General features: G+C 35.7%; 1 protein-coding gene across 5 annotated transcripts in view; it reads right to left on the reverse strand.

Annotated features, from left to right (window-relative positions):
• The window catches only part of ANO10 (anoctamin 10), a 121,596-nt gene that overhangs the window by 79,017 nt on the left and 22,442 nt on the right, over positions 1-20,137 (reverse strand). Inside the window, exon 12 of one of the 5 annotated variants that reach the window (XM_017734576.1) lies at positions 18,364-18,494. The exons of the other annotated variants lie outside the window; for them this stretch is intronic. Coding sequence (XP_017590065.1) covers positions 18,444-18,494 — 51 coding nt within the window. The 3' untranslated portion in view covers positions 18,364-18,443. Of the gene's footprint in view, positions 1-18,363; positions 18,495-20,137 lie in introns of those variants that run through there. 5 annotated transcript variants of the gene reach the window in all.

Raw genomic sequence — 20,137 nt, forward strand, 5'->3', positions numbered from 1 at the left:
GGAATGCAAATTATCAATTATATCTAGGGAGGCACAAAAGAAAGAAGTGTAAGAATTTGCCTTAGTTTTTCAAAAACTCTACAAATAAAATACTTCTGAAAACTGGTTTCGCAGTTCTGCTAGACTGAAACAGTTTGGGGTTGTTTCATGCCATTATCTTCTCCTTTTAGTGTGTTCCATAAACCCCTCCAAAAGTTACCAGAATTCAAATACATTTAACAACTGAATGCTGATCTGGACTAAAATCCCCATCTCCCAAACAATACTAAGGAACTTCTAAAGCCCATCGAGTTCCCGAATACTTTTAAAATGCTAACACAGACAGAATTTAAAGCTCTATGAGAAACAAGCAGAAACCGTTTTGAGTTCTGAGTACCTTGGTAAACCAGCAGGGAGAAAGGGCAACCTCCAAAACAGTGGAATGCATATTACAAATGTTTAGAGCTTGCCTAATCCCCAAGTTACACCAGTATGAGATAACATGTGCATTCATATTATTAGCGTTATTTCAGTGTAATTCCTAGCCAATATTGTTATTTCTAGTACAAGAACAGATCAGGTTGCTTTGAAGGCCTCCTAGAATTTTAGTTCATGCAGCTTAATGGTATAATTAAGACACCAAATAATGTACCATTTTAACTTTCTTTAGGCTGAAGCTCAAGCACAACAAAAAATCCTAAACAAAAACAAACAACTAAAAAAAAAACCCTACCAACACACACAAAATCCCCAAACCCCAAACAAAAAAACTCCCCCACAAAACAATAACAACAAAAAAACCCTGAAGAGGTAATCCAAAATAAAAGTGAGACAGCTATCTCAGTTTTGAGGTAGTGGCAGCTCTCTAGTAAAACTTTATCTCTCTCCTATTTCAATATTCTTTCTGGAGGTACAGATACATGTAACTTTTTGATTTATTCAAGCTATTTAAAAGGAAGCATTGTAACAAACTTAATCCTACAAGCTGCTTTCACTTAACTATATATTTTTACACATTTTGAATTTCCAAGTTATTTTGGAAAAAGAGCTATTATCTGCAAGAAAAAATTAATCTCTATTGACCAAAGAATATGAACAATCCTGTGCAGTGGAACACTGTAAGCAAAGATAATTATGTTGTATTCCTGGATGTGCAAACTGTGTAACATAAACCCAAGTTACTATCTTGTTGATACATATTCTAGCTATCTGCTGTGGTCCACAATTGTAAGTATTTACAGTTAATTAGGAATATCCAAAGGTATTCCAGGTATTTTCCAGGAATATTCAAAGGAATATTCCAGGAATATTCAAAGGTATATTCCAGGAATATTCAAAGGTATATTCCAGGAATATTCAAAGGTATTCAAAGTTACTCATGCAAGAGAAACAGTTAAAGAACAATTGCTACAACAATTTAACATGTATGAAAATACATTAAATAAAACAAGTGAAGACTCATTTTTTTTCATATTAGAACACATTAGAAGTTAGTATATGAAATAACAGACAAAAGCTTCAAAAGCTTGTTAAAAAACTTCGTTTAAATTATCCTCTTTAGTACCCTCAAAAAGAACTATGCTTCTATTGACAACACATTAACTTTTTCTTTCAACCCCATTGTTGAGAAGATGTTCTGTATTTGTGGAGGCAAACACCACTCAGAACAAGCAACAAGCGCAGTAATGGATGTGCATTCTTCACTTAAAAATTTTTAAACACAAAAAAAAAAAAATCTATCGAGTAAACATTCATAAAATTTAAAAAAATGAAAGATACAATTTTAAAAAATCCTTCCAGTTTATATTTTACAGAGATAACTCACACATGGACTATAAAATTATCTTTCCCATTCTAAACTCCATTTTCATAATTAGCTCTGTCCCATAAAGTGGCTCTTTATTCCCAGTTGCTATATTTTCACTTTGCTAACAGGCTGTAAACATACTACCTTTCCTGTTTATTAACGTTGGCTAATTAACCATTAGCTTGGAAATATATACATCTATCTTTTTTTTTTTTTTTCCAGTTTAAATAAACTAACATTAGTATGCTACTTTGGAATAATATCATTATTATGGCAATCAAATTAAGAGTTTTAACATAGTGCTCACAATTTGAAATGGGAAATGAAAGATTATCAGTTTGGGAAAAACAGCTTGAAAAACCATTCATATACAGAACTGTACAAACTTTCTTCCCTCTTTTGTTCACCACAAGCATGACCTATCTGCAGAGAACCCTTCACAAACAGATTTCTACAGATCAATATCATCCTGATACTGAAAGTGGAACTATAGAGTGCTTTAGTGACTGTGTATTAATTTGACCCAGTATTTCCATTGAATGCATGGAAGTTTCAATTCAAAGTCATGATCAAACTGCATCTTTAATAAATACATTGTCAAAGTGCCACATATGAAGATCTGATGCAAAGTTCCAAAATAACATTACATATGAAAAGGCATTGTAATAAATTATTTCCATGTGACAGCAAACTTCAACTCTGAGGACTAATCTAGAAGATACATCAAATTCGCTATCCTGTTTATGCCCAGCAACTCCCAGTCATTAATGTCCATGCAAATTACCTGGACCATGCACTGGATATGCCTCACTTGATGGTAACTATACATTTTCTATGCATTTAAGCATTCTAGCCTTCTCCAACTTTTTATAATATCAATTTTCTAAGAATATATGGAAATATTTTTAAGCTAGTTATTCCAAGACAACCTTTACAGAATTTGAAGGTCACTGACACCTGATCCATTTTAAATTAGATATGCAAGCATACATGATTTACAATGACTCCTTTTGACTGATATGGATATAGGAGTACTCTCACAACAGATCAGCAGGGATGCAGTCTCTGACAAAGGAGTTGAAAAACATGAGAGGAAACATCCAGTGAGATCCAGAAAATCAGCAATCTGCCTACAGACTTACTGCGAGGGGAAGCGAGCCAGAGCTACAAGTCAATAATGTCGATCACACTGGGCAGGGGTTCTGTTCTACAGAAGACAACAAGTTTTAGCTGAAGAAAACTGACCACGTCCCAAATATGACATTTATACATGTTCCATTATCTAAGTTAGATAAATAAGGAATTTCAATTCCTCATCTTCCTTCCACCAATACATGGACTATTGCTTAGCTCTGGTAAAAACAAACCAATCCCTCAGCTCCTGTTTCCTAACTCGCAAATACTGAAATTTGATTTTCGTTTAAACCAATTTTAAGAATACATTATCATGTATCAATTGATTATTTTTGTATAAAAAACAGATGCCCTGACAGTGAATATTCTCCTCTTCATGCACACAAGGAAGCGTATTGCAATTAATTATCAAACTTTAGGATTATCCTATCTATAAAGTGATTTGTTTTTTTTTTTTATTTAATCTACTTTAGTAGATTTGATGTATTTGCAGCTAATATTCTATAATAAACCAATTTCATCAAGCGACAGGGCAATTCACCAGGAAATAAAAACATCATGCAGAGACCAGGCAAATCAGTACCTTCATCTACAGTTTGTGAATCCTTCAAGCAGGAAAACCAATTATCAGGTAAAAATAGATCTGCACACAGCCAGGATGGCTTCAAGCTTACTGGGGGCTTGAATGTGCACTGACCAAAAAAACCTCCAAAGAGCACACACACACACACACACAGAGTGGCAGAAGAGTTTTATATAAAGTTAGGAAAGCGCACATTTGGAAATGGCTGCCAATGCTCTTTGGTAGGCAGCAGGAGGCAATAACACTGGGATGAAAAAACATAAATTTAAAAAAAAAAAAAGTTCCTTTAATGTTTCCTTTAAACAAAGGAACATTCACCTAATATCTCAGACACAGTCTAAGTTTTCAAAGAACGCCCAGCATTCAGGGCATCCACTGGTAAAAAGGCATCTCCTGTGCAAAACAAAGGCAGTGTTCTGATACATGTCTTCATAGACAGAGCTGAAACCTAGATTCAAATATGCACCAACACAGATTTTCAAAACCTGAAACCACATTCAAGGATTTCCAGAAGGCAGAGGATGAAGACTTAGGCTGTTAAGGGAACATCTCAGATCTGGAGGTAGGTCTGGACAGGATTTTAATTTGGAAACATATACTTACAAATGGCTAATAGAAAGAAAACTATCAGTGTGTTCAGTTTTAACACCCAAGGTCTTGCAAAACTGTATATTCATTAAGAGATACAGATCACTAACACTAAATCAGCTCTGAATTTATTTTACACTTAGAATAAAATCTTGGCATTTATATTTACAATACTGAGTTTATTTTATTTTTTGTTACTAATGTTTACACTGTAAGTAGTAAAAAATTAAAAACTACCTACAGTATGGAATTAATTTAGTTGTGTAAATTATAATGTACATTTCTGGAGATATTTAGCAAGTTAATATACTAACTCTTTTTTTTTTTTTTTAACCTCCATTTGTATTTGTCTCCTGCTCTGAAATACAACCTCAGGCATTGAGATAACCTCTCCATATGTTATCTAGTTACAGCAGCTTTTCTTAAAACCCTGCACACCCTCTGCCAACATGCAATCGTGTAATCTGCATTGAAGAGCTGATTTTGGTCCTGCTTTTTAGTTTTTCTAAAGACACGGATAGTGCTTCACCTCCAACATCAGTGGTCATTTACTGGTATTTCCTTACTCTAAGACAGACTTCAATGATACTAAATTTCAGTAGTTTTGTTGGGCATTAAAACTTTACTTTTTACTGAGATTAAAAAAAAAAAAATTCAATTGTTTCCTTTTCATAAGTTCCAGTTGTCTTAAACAAGGTTTAGACATACCACCTGGCCCTGCATCCTGTATGGACACATTTGCTTCTCCTCTTCCCTCTAATAATCTACTGAGCCTCTTCCAAACCAGATTAGACACTCTTCATGCATAGCTACTGATATTGAATGCATGAATAGGAAACACATTCAATACATTCTGGCCTTCAAATTATAAGCACATTCCTTTTAAGACACTTTAACCATGTCTCAGACAAACTTGCTCTTTACAAAGTCACTGAAATATTTCATACAAAGAAAATACTGCCACTCTTTTTATCCAGAAAGCTAGCACCAACAAAAACGTGAAGGGATGGAGAATTACTGTTCTTTTTGCCTTGTACTAATATTCAGACTGGTTTTATTTCTAAGAAAAGGAGAACCAAACTTTCTATTTACAGTCACAATATTTATAAAGTCTGTATTTGTAATCACAGTAATATGAGAATTTTAAGAATTCTTGCTCTTGGAATATATTAAAAACATAAACATAATTCTCCCTGAGCTAAGCCTAAGAGAAGTGGCATCAACAACAATGAAGCACACTTCGAATGAGCCAGCCTTGCATCAATCGGCTCCAGAGATGATTCCACAGCTGCCCCAGCAATAAGCAGAGGAGCCAGCCAAAAGACCAGAAAAGAAGCCCAAAAGGAGGTCAAGGCTTGCGAGCCAGAACTTGGCATCTGGGTCTTACAGCTGTCAGGGATACTTATGAGAGAAGTCACTGTTGTCTACAGAGTTTGAAAACAGTTGGGGAACAGGAAGAGGAAAAAGAAAAAACCAAATCTATCTACAACTATTATGAGCCAAGCTAGAGCAGAAATGCAATACATGCCACCACTTGTTTTGTCACAGCACTGTGATACCAAACCACTACACCAAATGAGAAAAGTATTATCTGCACAGAAACACAGTTTTGCAGTGATCTGGAACATCAGACTTCCAAAGAGATTTTTTTCTGGGAAATAAACATCCGTGAACAAGATGGAAATAAAAAACTAGACAACTACTCCTTTGTGTGTGTGTGTTTCAAAATACAAAATTTTGCCTTAATTTTTTTTTTAAGGGGGATAACCTGTCAAACTTTCCTTTAAACTCCCTATTGTGTAACTACTACCAGCACCACCAAGAACTCCAATGTATAATCAACTGTTTAGTTGCCAAGTTGCATGCACATTTTATTTAAAAAAAAACCCAAACAAACCATAGTTTATCTAGACATTATTGAGAAAATATGAAACTGCACTGTCTTTATTAGAGATTCCATACCTGTTAATGACAGACATGAAACTCAGAATGAAAACTGCACATTTCAAGAATCATTAAACAGAATTTGCAGGATCTCTAAACAAAAGAAGAGACTCAGACCAAGAACTCCAGTTTTGCAAAAATTAATTTTAAGTGTATATGCAGGCAAAAATCCAAAGCTAGCGGCAGTTTTCAGGAAAGCTGCCTCCACAGATTCTGGGCTGACAAGCCAAGCAACTGCCAAACAATGTTTCAAAACAAAAGAGAGACTCTTGGAAAGTGCCAAAAGAGATGTTATATTCTGCCATTACAACTCACGCTTTATCAAAAGGAAAGAGAGGACACTTGTACTGGGATTCTCATTGGCACTGTGAATCAGGCACATTCCGTACTAAGCAGATTCCCAAGGAAATACGCACGCTAGTGTGGACTGCAAAAATGAAGAAATGTTCAGCTGTGATGAAAAGCAAAAGAAAAGGAGAAACAAAGACAATGCAACTGATGTCCAAAAAATGCATAGTTCTGTCAAAGAGGTGCTTTAAGCAGAAGCGACATGAACAGCAAAACTCTTAAAACACACAATTTGACAGGATATTTGAATTTATTTTCTCCAATCTATTCTTACTTCTAATCAGCCTTTATGTCTAGTTGTAGATTGAGATACCATCTCTTATTTCATTGTCTGAGTTTAGAAGAACTAGCTAGTTCATTATATTCTTGACTTTGTAGTCTGATATCCATCCCCTGAACGTCACACTTCCATCTGTTTTTCTTGGACCGTATGAAGCAACAGAAAGCTGTCTCAAGGCACCATTCTCCAGCACACTCTTCACTGTTATACAAATAAGCCCTCTAGTGGTAAAAGAACTGTGAGACCCACCATGTTCAAAGTTTCTGTGCACCCCCTCTCCGGGATAAAAATCTTACTCTCATAATACCTCCTAACTAAAGCTGGGCCACTAACAGTCTATCTACAACCTCTTTTGAAAGATTTTCATTGAAGATGCCAACTTTATCTTGAGCATGAGTGGTGGCTTTGTTACTGAATCCAGGGATAAAAACATAATTATCAACAGAATAGAACCATCAAAGGTACAAAACAAATTTAGCATGATGTCACAGAACTTTCCAGATTTTATGATTTTTTAAGAAGTATGCTAATACAGAGATAATGAACTCCACCACACACTAGCACTTCATTAAGCCCTTTGATTACCAGAATCTTAAGTGAATGCTTGTGTTCTTTTCATTCTACGCTACTGCATTTCCTTTCCCTTTAAGAGTATTTATTCTCTAGTTCTAAATACTAGTCAGTGAACTGATAACAGAAACACCACCAACACTGACCTATGTTTGTGGCAGTGATTTGCATTATAACTGCCCAAACATTGCCAATGCATCAGATACTTTATCTGAAGAAACTCAGCTTCACACACTGCCAGACTTAACACTGTCAAAAATTCCTAAATATTATGCTAACATTTTGTAACAGAAGACTAACATGCTATCTAGTTTTAAAATAAAACAGCTATTTTATATTAGCAAGCATGAGCAAAAATCTCCCATCCACATACTTCTCCCCTTACTTCAACACAGCAAATTGGTATACATGAAAAGGGGTCCAAAGGGACAGTGATTCATTCTTAAAAACACAATCAGCAGGACTAATGAAACAGAATTATCTGTTTGGCCAGATCAGAGCTCGCACTATGTTTTTAGTGACTCAAGAGCTCAGTGTCAGTATCATGGTGTATTTGCAACCTCACTGTAGTGATAATGAAGGAGACTCTGGAGGGAGAGGTCACTAATCACCTTCCACAAAACACTGCCTACTTAAGAACACCTCTGACCCCCTTTCTATTCTGAGTAGAGGTGAGCTTAGGAAATCATGGCACACCATCAGTTCACAGAATAGACCCTTATATTTTTTCACTTGACAAGCCTGCAGCCTACCGGGTAGAATTCAAATGGAAGACTTCTTTGGAAGTGCAAGTGCCAACAAAACTCTATCAACACAACAACAAATTAATTTTTTGGCCTCCATAAACCTTTTTTGTGTTATTTCTGCCTGTCATGCACATGCCCTGATATAACGCTAAATGGTTATAATTCAGACAACAGTGGTAGAGGATGAATCACACGTCCTGTTGCAATTTGACAGCTAGAAACAAATTTCTCAGTATCAATATATATTTCTGAAATTCCTTGCGAAACCATTCACAAACGAAACTATAGTGCAGAAACGCATAAACTTGATATGCAGGTTCAGAAGCAACAATAAAAGTAAATGTGACTACTCTGACAAGATTGATAGTAGTTGTATCACTTTCAAAACACTAAATCAAATAACTGAATAGGAAAGCACACAAATGACTGGAACAAAAAGCCTTCCAACAGTAACTGTTGGCAACTATCAGGCTACAAAGTATTTACCAGCTTGACTCGTACTTCGGAGACTTTGGTTAAAAATTCTTAAATAACAAGAAGAGAAAGTTCATAAATAGGTTACTCGGAAGGCTCAAAACCCTCATGTCAGCAATCCCATATGTTGTGGGGCTGGTCAAGATTACATGATCTTGGTTCAGAGCAGTTGGAGAAAAGCTAGATAAGCTAAACTTAAGGCATGGTCCACAAAACACTTTGAATCTTCATTCCCCAAAATGCCAGACTGGCAGACCTGTTACATGGTACTGCAGCTCCTCCACCTTCAAACAGCCACCCCTGATTTCTCCTGATGAAAAATGGGGTAAACAGGAGCAGAGGGAGAATGATGCACACTTGAGCCCTGTCCTGCCAAAGTCAAGCTTTTTCTGAGTTACACACCAAAACATTAGATAGCCCTCTCAGGCCCTGAATGGTTTTCACACCCGTTTTCCAAAGGTAGCTAAATTCTGTAATATAAAGCACATTAGAAAGGTACAGATGGCACAGGTGCAGTTTATAGCTAGAGATGGCAGTAGGCCTAAGGAATCTAACATGAATTTATCTCTAAGTCTTGACTTTCTGCCAAAATATTTAAGCTACCATTGTGTTATCCAATGCATACACATGCATAAAGACACTTTTGTACCAGCAGAATCCATCAGTATAATTGTACCAAGGCAATGTTTTGAGACAATGAACTAAGAGAAAATGACAAGACAGGAGGCATCTTTTGTTTGAAACAGAGTCAACAAAGTTTTGAGTCTTCCCCCAAACTTTTAAAAGAATCTAAAATACAGCTTTTTCTTTTCACATATCAGCCACAATTACTCTGTGAGATAAAAAGAAGCATCTGTCTCTTTCTGTGGCTTCCAAGACTATAGCCTATCACTCACTAGATCTCTGCAGCTCAGATGTCTTCAGAGGGAAGCTAAGCAAAGCAAGATGCAGGTGCCATTATTAATGCAATGTGACATTGCAAAGGAAGCTGGATTCCCTCCTCCTTTTTGCTGGGTTTCTGTTAGCTTCCCTAGCTAAAATTCAAGAAATATATCATACAGCTATATATACTCCTACACTTCAGCTTCAAAAGACATTTTACAACATACAGCTTTTGATCCCTTGCTGTAGAAATTATTTTGTATTTAAACTGCGTAACTATAGATACTATTGATCTCAGAGTTTAATCTACATGGAGGGTGGGAAGGAAGAGCAAGTTGCCAGCACTATTATTCACCCCACCTTCAGGAACAGTTAGAAAGGGAGGAGAGGGGACATGAAAAACAGGCTAAAAATTCAGTGCATTCGGAACTTGTGATTTTAAAGATTTACACCAAAATAAAATTATTAAAATATTGCAACAGGGTATCCATATGAGGAGGTGCACTCCTAATATTTCTTCTTCAGTAAGTATTATTGTTAACTTCTCTGGCTAGTTGAGGTCTTAGTGTAAGCATCACAGCACTTCAGGTTGCTTGGAAAGCCTGATCAACTTGCAAGACTCATAAAAACACAACAACAAAATTATATAAGGCTCTACCCATACTCAGCAAATTCAGAACTTGCAATTCCAGCCACACCAATACAATGACCATGCAGCTGACAAAGAACTGCAGTCTCACGACTACCAAGGAAATTACCAATTATGTTTTGTGCTACATGTAGCTGCCAAGATAAGCATCAAAGTAACTAGAAATCCTAAAGAGGCAGATCCACTCATTCTCACTGACATGCCCAGAGTCAGTTTTATGTGGCCGTGACAGGACCTTCCAAGTTAACAGAAGATCAGTTCATGAAGCTATTAGCATAATGGTACCAGTATCCCTTTTCCACCTGCTGTTTCCTTGGGGAGGAATATGGCTACATCCCATTCTCACTACCAGCTGTGCTCTTGACTCTTAAAGGACAGCTGCAGTCAGAATCTGGAAGCCATTATAGTCTACTCTAATTACAGGGAGTGAAACAGAAACAGGAACACAGACAGGAATAGTCTATGGTCTGTTTTGTGGACTCCTCCTCACTCACACGTATGGAGCTCACCCTCAAATCCTACCTATATATGCATTTTATGTTTTTAAAAATGATATAATACGCTTTCTACAGAATTATTTTGTTAAACTGGCATCAAGACCACTGGAAAGATGTCACACTAATACCCATCATGTTTCTCCTATTTCCTCCTGCAGGTCCTAAAATTACACAGGAAGTGGAGCAGGACTGCCAAATCAAACCATTGTTAGAGTGGACTGATACCCCCAGGTGTTTTCAACATACTATAATTCAGGATGCATTAATAATTTGTCTGTTACAAACCACTCTTGGTATACCATCTTTTTTCTTAAACAAAGCCTCTTAGAAGCTAGAAGAACAAAAAAAAGTATTTAAATTCAGTAACTTTATTTGCTAAGCTATAAGAGTAAAAATCTAAATATTTCCTGTAATAAACTGTTTATTTCCATTTCAGTGGATTCTAAAACAAGTTTGTCTCAGATTTTTCAGTGGTTATGAACTTCTGAAAAAAATACAAAATACACTGAGATGCAGATGAACTGCAGTATCACAAACTATATTGCAAGTTTAATAAAAGATACCCTTATATTTGACATTGGTTTATCCATAATCCCTATAACAGGCACATACACAAACACTTTTCATCCCACAACAAATCCTCTGACTAAAACTAACCTTGATCAAACATGTTAGTTTATGAATTCTCAGCAGCATCTATCTGTATCTCCTTTGTGTTAGTCATTGTAGACATTTAGCCGATTATAGGCAAACATGAGGAATCTCCCATAACTTCAAAAGGACTGTTCGAAGCATGAAAAAAACCAGGATACGCCTCACAGCTCGCACACTGCCACAATAAATGAAAAATCCCTTTGAAAATTACGTATCATTCCATTAATTTCTTCTGAACAGAAGAGTGAAAATCTGGATTGACACTTTCTTCCAGTGTAAGATAAAAATTCAGTGCACAAATGGAGTAAGCCCCAGCTCCTTTGACATTTACTTTCCAGCATGACTCATGACCATCTTCAGCCTGCGTTTAATAAAACATTTTCACAAAGACTATTAAAAACCCCCAAAAACTCTCTACTACAGCCTTTCAATCCATTACTGCATTTTCTTGCACAATTTGAGTTCCAAAATCAGTTTTCATTTAAGTGTTCCAGGTGGCATTTAAAAAACAAAACAAACCAAAAGAAAAAAAAAAAAATTCATAAATCCAGATTTTACAAAGTGCATGATGCTTCAGAGCGTTTTTTAAAAAAGGGTTGGGAGGGTAAAAACTATAGCAACAAATTTAACTCCTTTTTAAATAAAAGCCTATAGAACCCATGCTGCAAGTTTCCAATAAGTGACTACTAATTATGTTTACAACACTGAGCAGGTATGTAACAAAGTCAACAGCATGAGTACCAAAACTGATCCAGAAGGTTTAACACTCCAAACCAGAACATTAAAAGTTATTGCAAGGAATTTAATAAAAGTGAATTTTTCTCTAATTTTTTAACTGCAAAACATGTGAGCAACAATAGTACATCATTAAGACTCTTTCTGTAAAGAGGTGTTTTTATCTAACCAACAACAGAGAGCCTCCAACACGTTTGACTGGCTTTCTCTTGCTATTTATAGTCAGTTTTACAGATTTCCTATTCTCCATCTCTTTTGCAGCTGCAGTTGCAAACTCTGCATTTTCTACCCTACCTGCTCAGAAGCACTCATTTTCACTCTCAATCATCCGACGATACAAACAATGAAGTGTATTTATTGTCCAACACTGCACACAGTTCAAAAACCAAACAAACCAACCAAAACATACCACATTAGACAAAAAATCATATAAAGCTTTGGAGACAGGCAAAACATTGCATTCCCTAAAAAGGAATACTCTTAGTAAAAACAATACAAAGTAATACTGTTGCAAACTGCATCAGAGATAATGGATATATGGTAGAGCCCTATAGCTCTACCTATTCACAGATTCCTGGGAAAAGCCATTATTCAGGCTTGTGCTGGCAGCTATGGATAGAGCATTTGCAGAGAATTATTTAAATAATTTAACAGAATAAACTAATACATTATTTACAAAACAAAACAATTCGCCTTCATGAAATGCTAAGCCAGCCTTGAAATGGCTGTGAAGCAAGGAGGCTTTGAATGTTCATACTCTGTCTTGTCATGAAACAGTTACTAATCCTAATCAAGTGGAAAGTAAACAATTAATATTAATAAGTATTAACTTAGCTTTTGTCTGGACGTTCAACTTCCAACTGCTAGCAAGGAAGTGTATTCAGTGTATTCAGGCTTGAGCTGGAAATATTTACACATTAAAGGAAACTTCTTTGTGGAAAATATTAAGCTAAGTGAGTTTTAAAGAGGTCTAAAAGTCTGATTCTTATAGAGTTCTTTAAAATGTCTTGTAATTGTCTCCAAAGATCTGTTCTCTATTCATCCTCCCTTTTGAAGTTTTGTCATTCTGGCATCCTTGCACAACCCCAGAAGAAACAGAAAAAAAATATTCTTACTCGGTCTTCTCCTGCTGTTTTTCCAGACTGACACTTCTGAAGCACTTATGAGCATAGTTAAGAAATGTGCTCTCTTCCTGAAGTATCTCCCCCATCCAACCTTCCTAATAAGAATACAGCAAAATCTACCAGATAATGGTAATTAATGAGGAATGGCACAGTCTCAGATACATCCATTTCTGCTTCCTACTGAAGGAAACCCTCCATGACCCTTCTGGAAAGTTCAGGTCTTTCAGCTAACTAGCATCTGATACCTTTGTAGCTCCCTGATCCTACCACCACCCAGCTGACAGCAAGAAGAGAGCATTCTCTTTTTGCTATCATTGTTTCTACTAAGACACCTACAAGGTTTTCTCCCAGCGAGAAAGCTTCCTGTGCTCTTAACCTTCATTATAATGTCTGAACCACACTGGCAGAATTCAATTTAAGAATTAAAAATGCTTTTTAGACAGAAAAGACAACTGAAAAAAAGCACAGAAAAAAGCTAGGAAAATCCAGAGTAGAACCAATATGTATGGTAATTACTTATGATGCCAAGAGTATATTAACATTAGTTGCTTAAGTAGTATTTTACTAGAGTATAATTCAAATTATTTTGAAAAAGTAGGTACCCCATTGTATAAAGCATTGCACACTTTCACTGACAGCTTTGGACAGATAATTTTCAGTTACAAGACAGGTTGCATTGTAAATCATCAGATTCTGGGAATTAATTTGGAAAGAGCATGACTATATATTTGGCTGTACTAATTTACTCTTCCCTTGGCCTCTGCCACAGAAAGGATCCTGGCCTATAAAGACCCCTGATCTGACCTAGCTCAGCCATCCTTTGCACACTGTCTTCTTTAAAGAAGACAAAAATCACATCCTGAATTGTTTCAGCAAGGAACTAACATTACTGTGAAAATGCTCCAGTTGGGGCAGACACAGTAGTAAAATACATCAACACATTCCAGCTATCAGGGTTGAAAAACCTGATGCAATACCTTGGTTTCTTGCTGTCCTACACATTACATACATGCCCACATATTTAACATATTTCAGTGTTTGTACATGGTTGGAAGAGCACAATTCATTCATCTGTGTGATTATTTTTCAATTTCAAACAGCAAATTGAGAACCTGAAAATGGAAGGGTTTGAGTAAAGAGCAGAAAATAAGGAGGAACAAATGAAAATTACTCACAAATAGGAAAATGGAAAAATACTGTTTTAGGCTCTGAGACTTTCAAAAATCCACTGGATAATTTAAGCATAGATGTTAACATGTATTTTCATTTTTGTACTAGCAGAAAGCTATGGAACACAACTTACTTGGATCTTTGAATCTTCTAGTGTTTGTTTTCATTCTGACACACTTTTGGCATTAAGCTTTATTATTCAAAGTGACCAAAAAAATTAACACTAAATCAGAAAGAGTATCTCAAAAGAACCAGTAGATGGCAATAAAAAGATCTGTGATAAATTATGATTTTGCAAATAGACAATCTGTAGCAATGTACAACCAGCAAAACTGGTATTTCTTTTTAACCTCATTGATATGGTTCCAGGAGGCTTCTTGAAGCAGCAAACATTTAGAAAATTTTATACAGACAAATCCATAAATCTTTCCCCATGTCTGAAAGGTGAGAAAAAAAACCCCTGAGAACAATCTGTTCCTGTAACTCAGAAGAGTAACTTATCTAAAATATTTCTTCACTTCATATTAAAGATTTCAAGAATCTTTTGCAAAGTAATATGAATATAAAATGCACTGATATTTGAGTTCATTTTCACTCTTAAAATGTTGCCAAAGAGTAAAATATAGAACCAGTAGAATTTGTTAAGTCTTTGGACTTAGTCTTATAGGCTTTATGTAAGTCTTTATAGCTTTAGAAGCTTTCATTAAGTCTTACACCAAGGCTATTCAGCAACTACTGGGTTTTTTTTTGCCAGGGTTTCAGCTTGACGTTAAAATAGCAAACTATTTTTATGTCTCACAATTTCAATCCTAGGAATAAACTAAATTGCAGTGGGTTACTTGTGTTGCAGAGAATAAAAAAATCAAATTACTATTTTGTGTTGTATTAAAAATATAAACATACATATATTAGATTTTCAAAGGAGGGCTTTTAGATATGATTTCTTATGTATATGTATATATTAAGTAAATGTTTGCAGCTGAGGTAGAGGTATTCTAGAACAACAATATGTTAATTGAAATCACTAGTGTTTTGGATTGACTTTTTTAATATTCAGAATTAGTAATGCTGAAGAATTATTTTATGTATGTATACAACAATGAACCAAATAATTACACAATTTGCATAAAGCTCATTTTTCCATTTTCCTATGTTTTCCCATTTTCACCACAAGTGCAAGCATAGATAGGTCTCAGCTAGGATATCTGTTTCACTGAAATAAAATACTAGAGGAATTAAATTTTCAAAAAAATGAACTGTAAAGCTGACAGTAAGGTTTGTACCCTACCATGAAACATTTTTGAAAAACAGATTTATATGTAACCCCCTAATTAATATTTACTCATTATAGGTATTTTTCAAGTATTTTTTCATATACATTCAACTATTAGGAAGAAATTGAAACCACACATCAAATATTTACCACTAAGGACTCTGCTTTGCAGCTATACCTGAAAACTGACAAACTACTCAAGTTATAAATCTAGTATATACGCATGCATGTATGTCAGTATGGAAAAAACACATTACCACAGAAAAGAATTAACACATGGAAAGAGAAATACCTCAAGCCTGTTGCCAAAAAAAATTCAGCAGTAAGAAAGTTAGAAGTGTTGCCTAACACTCCCAGAAATTATTTTCTCTGATTAAAGAGCAAATAGATTGAAGACAAAAGAAAGAATACACACTGCAATTAGCAGAAAGACTTAAGGGGATAAGCATACATTAAAAACACTTTTTTTTTTTTAAGTGGCACTGGCAACTTGGAAAGCAGAGACTGAAAACTTGGAGGGAACCTGCTGGAGAGCCATGTACAGAGTTGAAGAACCCGACATAGGAACACAGGTTGAAGAAACTCAGTTTGTTACACTCAGATCAGAGAAGGCTTGGGAGAGTGGGTGAGATCTAATCACATTCTTCCAATGCCTAACAGGTAGTTTTCAAGAATACAGAGGTATCCTCTTCACAAAGATGCACAGCAAAAGAAGTCATGAGCTACCAACTTGCACCAGAGAATTTTTTTTCTTCCCATAAGAAAAAACCCCTATTATTTGCCAGGAGAACAATTAAACAGTGGACCAGGCTGCCCAGCAAAGTGGGTGCCTTCCTCTCACTGGAAGTGTTCAAGTCTTAGCTTATCTTGATAAGGACATGGAGAACTTAATCCAGGGTTCTGCTTTCAGCAGGTTTGGGCAAATGATCTCCAGAGGTCCCTTCCAACATATACTGCTCTTTGATCCCATATGTGAAACTCTGCAGCTCCTATATGCTACATTAGTGCCTGGCAATAACACAGAAATAATTTAGCAAAAACACTGCTTTATGCACAGCTATTGTGCTTCAATCTTTGCGCTTCTATAACTCCAACACTATCAAAGGATTTATACGTGTGCATGCTGATGCAGCCTATTTTTCTGCACTTTTCCCCAGTTCTTTTCCTACTAAAATTGGTCCTTACATAAATGTATATTTAGCATATCTTCTAAATCCCAAACTCATGAGTTCTACAGGAACAAAGCTACTTGCTTCACACATGCAGAACGCTATACCGTGCAGGACCATGCCTCATTTCCAGCTGGCCAGAATGGAGTCGTGTACATTACTGTGAGGAAGTAATTCAACTAGAACTGTTTCTTAAAAAACAAAATTACCCAGCTTTATCAGGAGAAAACAGATTGCACTGAAATCTGCTGCAAAACATTTAAGAAATTTTAAAGGGAAAAAAAAGGCAAAATACTTGAATTTTGACATAACAATCCACCTAAAATTGCTTCTGCTAAGAAAGTGGATTCAAAAGATCCTCAACTGTACTCTGGATGCAATGTTTACTAATTTTCAAGTTTGTGTAGAATGCAAAGTACAGTGATGCCTAGAATTAGACGATAAATATACCTTGTCATCTACTAGAATTCAAACTGCTTGACTCTAGTTTTTCCCAGTTTCTCTGGCACATCATTTCAGAAAAAACTGTCAGGCTTACTGTTGAGCTCACTGAGTCTTGGGACCATTACAACAAGATTTTTCAGCAGAAGATCAAAGAGCTTCTACTCTATACCAGGAGGCCTTTGATGAAAAAATACACTTAATAAAATGGAATTCTAAAGAAACATTGTATACCAGGCAACCCTCAATCACTTTGATTTTCAATCAGCTTTATTGACATGCTATGATTCCTGCTTTCCAGCCTTTTATAAATGGACCATCAGCTCTCTCACCCAGAAAAAACAAAGCTTAAGAAAGGATTACTTTATTCCACTCCATACTTCTTACAGAAGCAACTTTTCAATATAGATTTTTCTATGATGCTCATGAAGATCTATGTCCTTATAAAGACACCATGAAATTAAATGAACACAGAGCAACTGTTTATACTATGTTTACTACAAACACACCAGCCATGTTTCTATGCAAAGGTCCTCATTTTCATCTATAGCAGAGCTGATTACATTCTTCCCAAAATTGCATTCCTATATCATAATGTCAGATTTTATCAAGAAGGACCTTCATTACTACTTAATATTTCCAAGCTAATTCCCAAATGCCTCAATGTAACATAGAGCATCCAGGCTTAGTGCACTTCTGCAAAAAAGCTTCCTATTACTTAGTACACACTTCAGGGCTGGATACACGCGTTGCTTTTGGAGGCTAGGACACATTCATGATGAGTGAACTTCACAGCTACTGCTTCAAAACACCACTACTGATGTACTGTTAAAAGCAAAAATCACTGCTTAAGAGTTGTACATACAACTGATTTCTTGAACTCAACTTTCAGAGTAGTCCCAACACTGATTTAATTAGCATTCCTTAAACTTACCAGAATCCACACTAAAAAGAAACAGTCATCAGGAACAAAACTCGTTGTCAACAATTTTTGCAAGAAAAATTTTAAAAAGCACTGCAGAATTAAGGTTACACTTGTTTTAACCTACTTCCCTAACTATTCACCGAGTTTCTTCAGAGCTATTTCCTTTTTTTTGGTTCAAATCAGTGTAGGCAGTCAGAAGTGATTGGAACAGTTTCACACAAGCACAGACACGTGCTTGGAATGTCCTCCTTTGCACCCGAATTCACACCAGAATTATGTGTCTATGGTGAAGTCTGAATAACTAAACACACTATGTGATACAACTATTTTTAAATTATGTTAAAAAGGATTTATTGTTTCCTGCTTTAAGGGCATTCAACTACTTTTTTTTGTTTGAAAACTGCATTGGCTGCACTCAGTTAGCACCCATCCATAAGTAAAAGAGGGGAGTTTCATCATTCTACTCCTGGTTCAAATCATGTTGCCATGGAAGCAGATGTTGAATTGATGAAAATAGGTCAACTGTTCAAAAAAAAAAAAAAAATCACTGGTTTAATACTTTAAAAAATATTATTATACTATTTTAATGCTTTCTGTTATTTTGAAATTGTTAATATTTTATTCTGTGGTATTCTAGTTAGCATTTACATTTCTCACACTATACATATTCCCACCAAAAATGTAGACAGCATTAGAGTTAAGAGTTGTTAATGAAAAAGGAAATATTTTGCACAAATTGGTAGGGACTGGGTACAGAATGCTCATAAGAGTATCACACACAGTTCTCTGTTACTTCAGCAGTGGGAGGTGTTAAATGTTGCCATATAAACTGTTTCCATTTGAAGAGTATTAGTACTATTATTAAAAAGCACTAGCATTTTTTGAAAAAAAAAAAAAAAAAAAAATCAGGACATCGCAAATACCCATGCTTGGCTTTGACAGCAACAGTGCTTTTCTGTTTAGTTTTGCATCAAACAGATATATAAATACTCAACTGGAGTCTCAGTTACTTAGAACTGATTAAAATACTTAAAGACAGCTAAGATTTAAGTAGGTTACCCCATCAATAGAACATGTGAAAATACACATAGCCAACTCAAATTTCTCTCTTAACATTCTCAAACTGGCTGTCAAGATGCTGTCAAAATAGCATAAAACACACTGTGAAATGCTCATCCTCACCTGCAGCAAACATCAGAAAATAACTCACCTGTATCATGTTTTTCTGAATCTCTACTAGCTGATCTTTTCTATCTTTTCTATCTGAAAATTTCACATCTGAATGTTTTTCTACCTTGACACTGATGTACTCCAGATGCACCAGGTTTATCCTAGAAGTTTATATTATATTCTGTTCCTGAATATTTCTTTACAACTGAGACGCAGAGTTCAATCATTAAATAGCGTAGAGGTACATGGGAATACTGCCAATACATGAGATCTGTGCTCCTTTCATAGTTCAGAGATCTTTCTGTAAATTGGTACTTTAAGGAGAAAGGCTCAGTAGTGCAGAAGTCCCACAAATTTAATCCAGCACAAACCTACCACGGCACTACTGCGTGTCTTCCACACACCGCTGTTCTGCCCTGCTCCCTAGTGAACTGGGTCAGACAGTTTCTCCCACATCAACTCCCTGATCTGTTTCATCAGGCACCAGATAAAAGAAAGTCCCAGTGTAACAGGTAAGACAGGAGTAAATACACAGGAAGCAAAGCAAAAATATCCCCGTCTCTTGAAGTTAACATAAATCTATACTGCTGCTGTTCATAGCCCCACAGCATTCAGTAATCCTCCTTTCTTTCAACCTTTTGTAATCAATGTTTTAACCTGAAATATGTACAACAGAACCTCTGATAAAAAAATTTCTGTAACTCAGAACATGCTTAGCTGTCAACACAATTGAAACAATTTTCAACAGAAATAAAACTCCTGTTTGCTGTGTTCATTTTCATATAGTTTTTTAAAATTAAATTTCTGTATAAAATGTGTTTCACTTTGGAGAACTCTTTTGGACTCCAGAAAGTTAAAAATTTGTGTTATGAAACTTTTTGCAGTATTGTATGACCTGAACTATTCTCCATCTCTTTAAAAGACTAAAACAAACAAACAAAATACCCCCGAAACCCCACACGTGTGGAGTCGTTTAATACTGTTTAAAATGTACT

The sequence above is a fragment of the Corvus brachyrhynchos genome, unplaced genomic scaffold (assembly GCF_000691975.1).
Source record: "Corvus brachyrhynchos isolate BGI_N302 unplaced genomic scaffold, ASM69197v1 scaffold94, whole genome shotgun sequence".
Lineage (NCBI taxonomy): Eukaryota > Metazoa > Chordata > Aves > Passeriformes > Corvidae > Corvus > Corvus brachyrhynchos.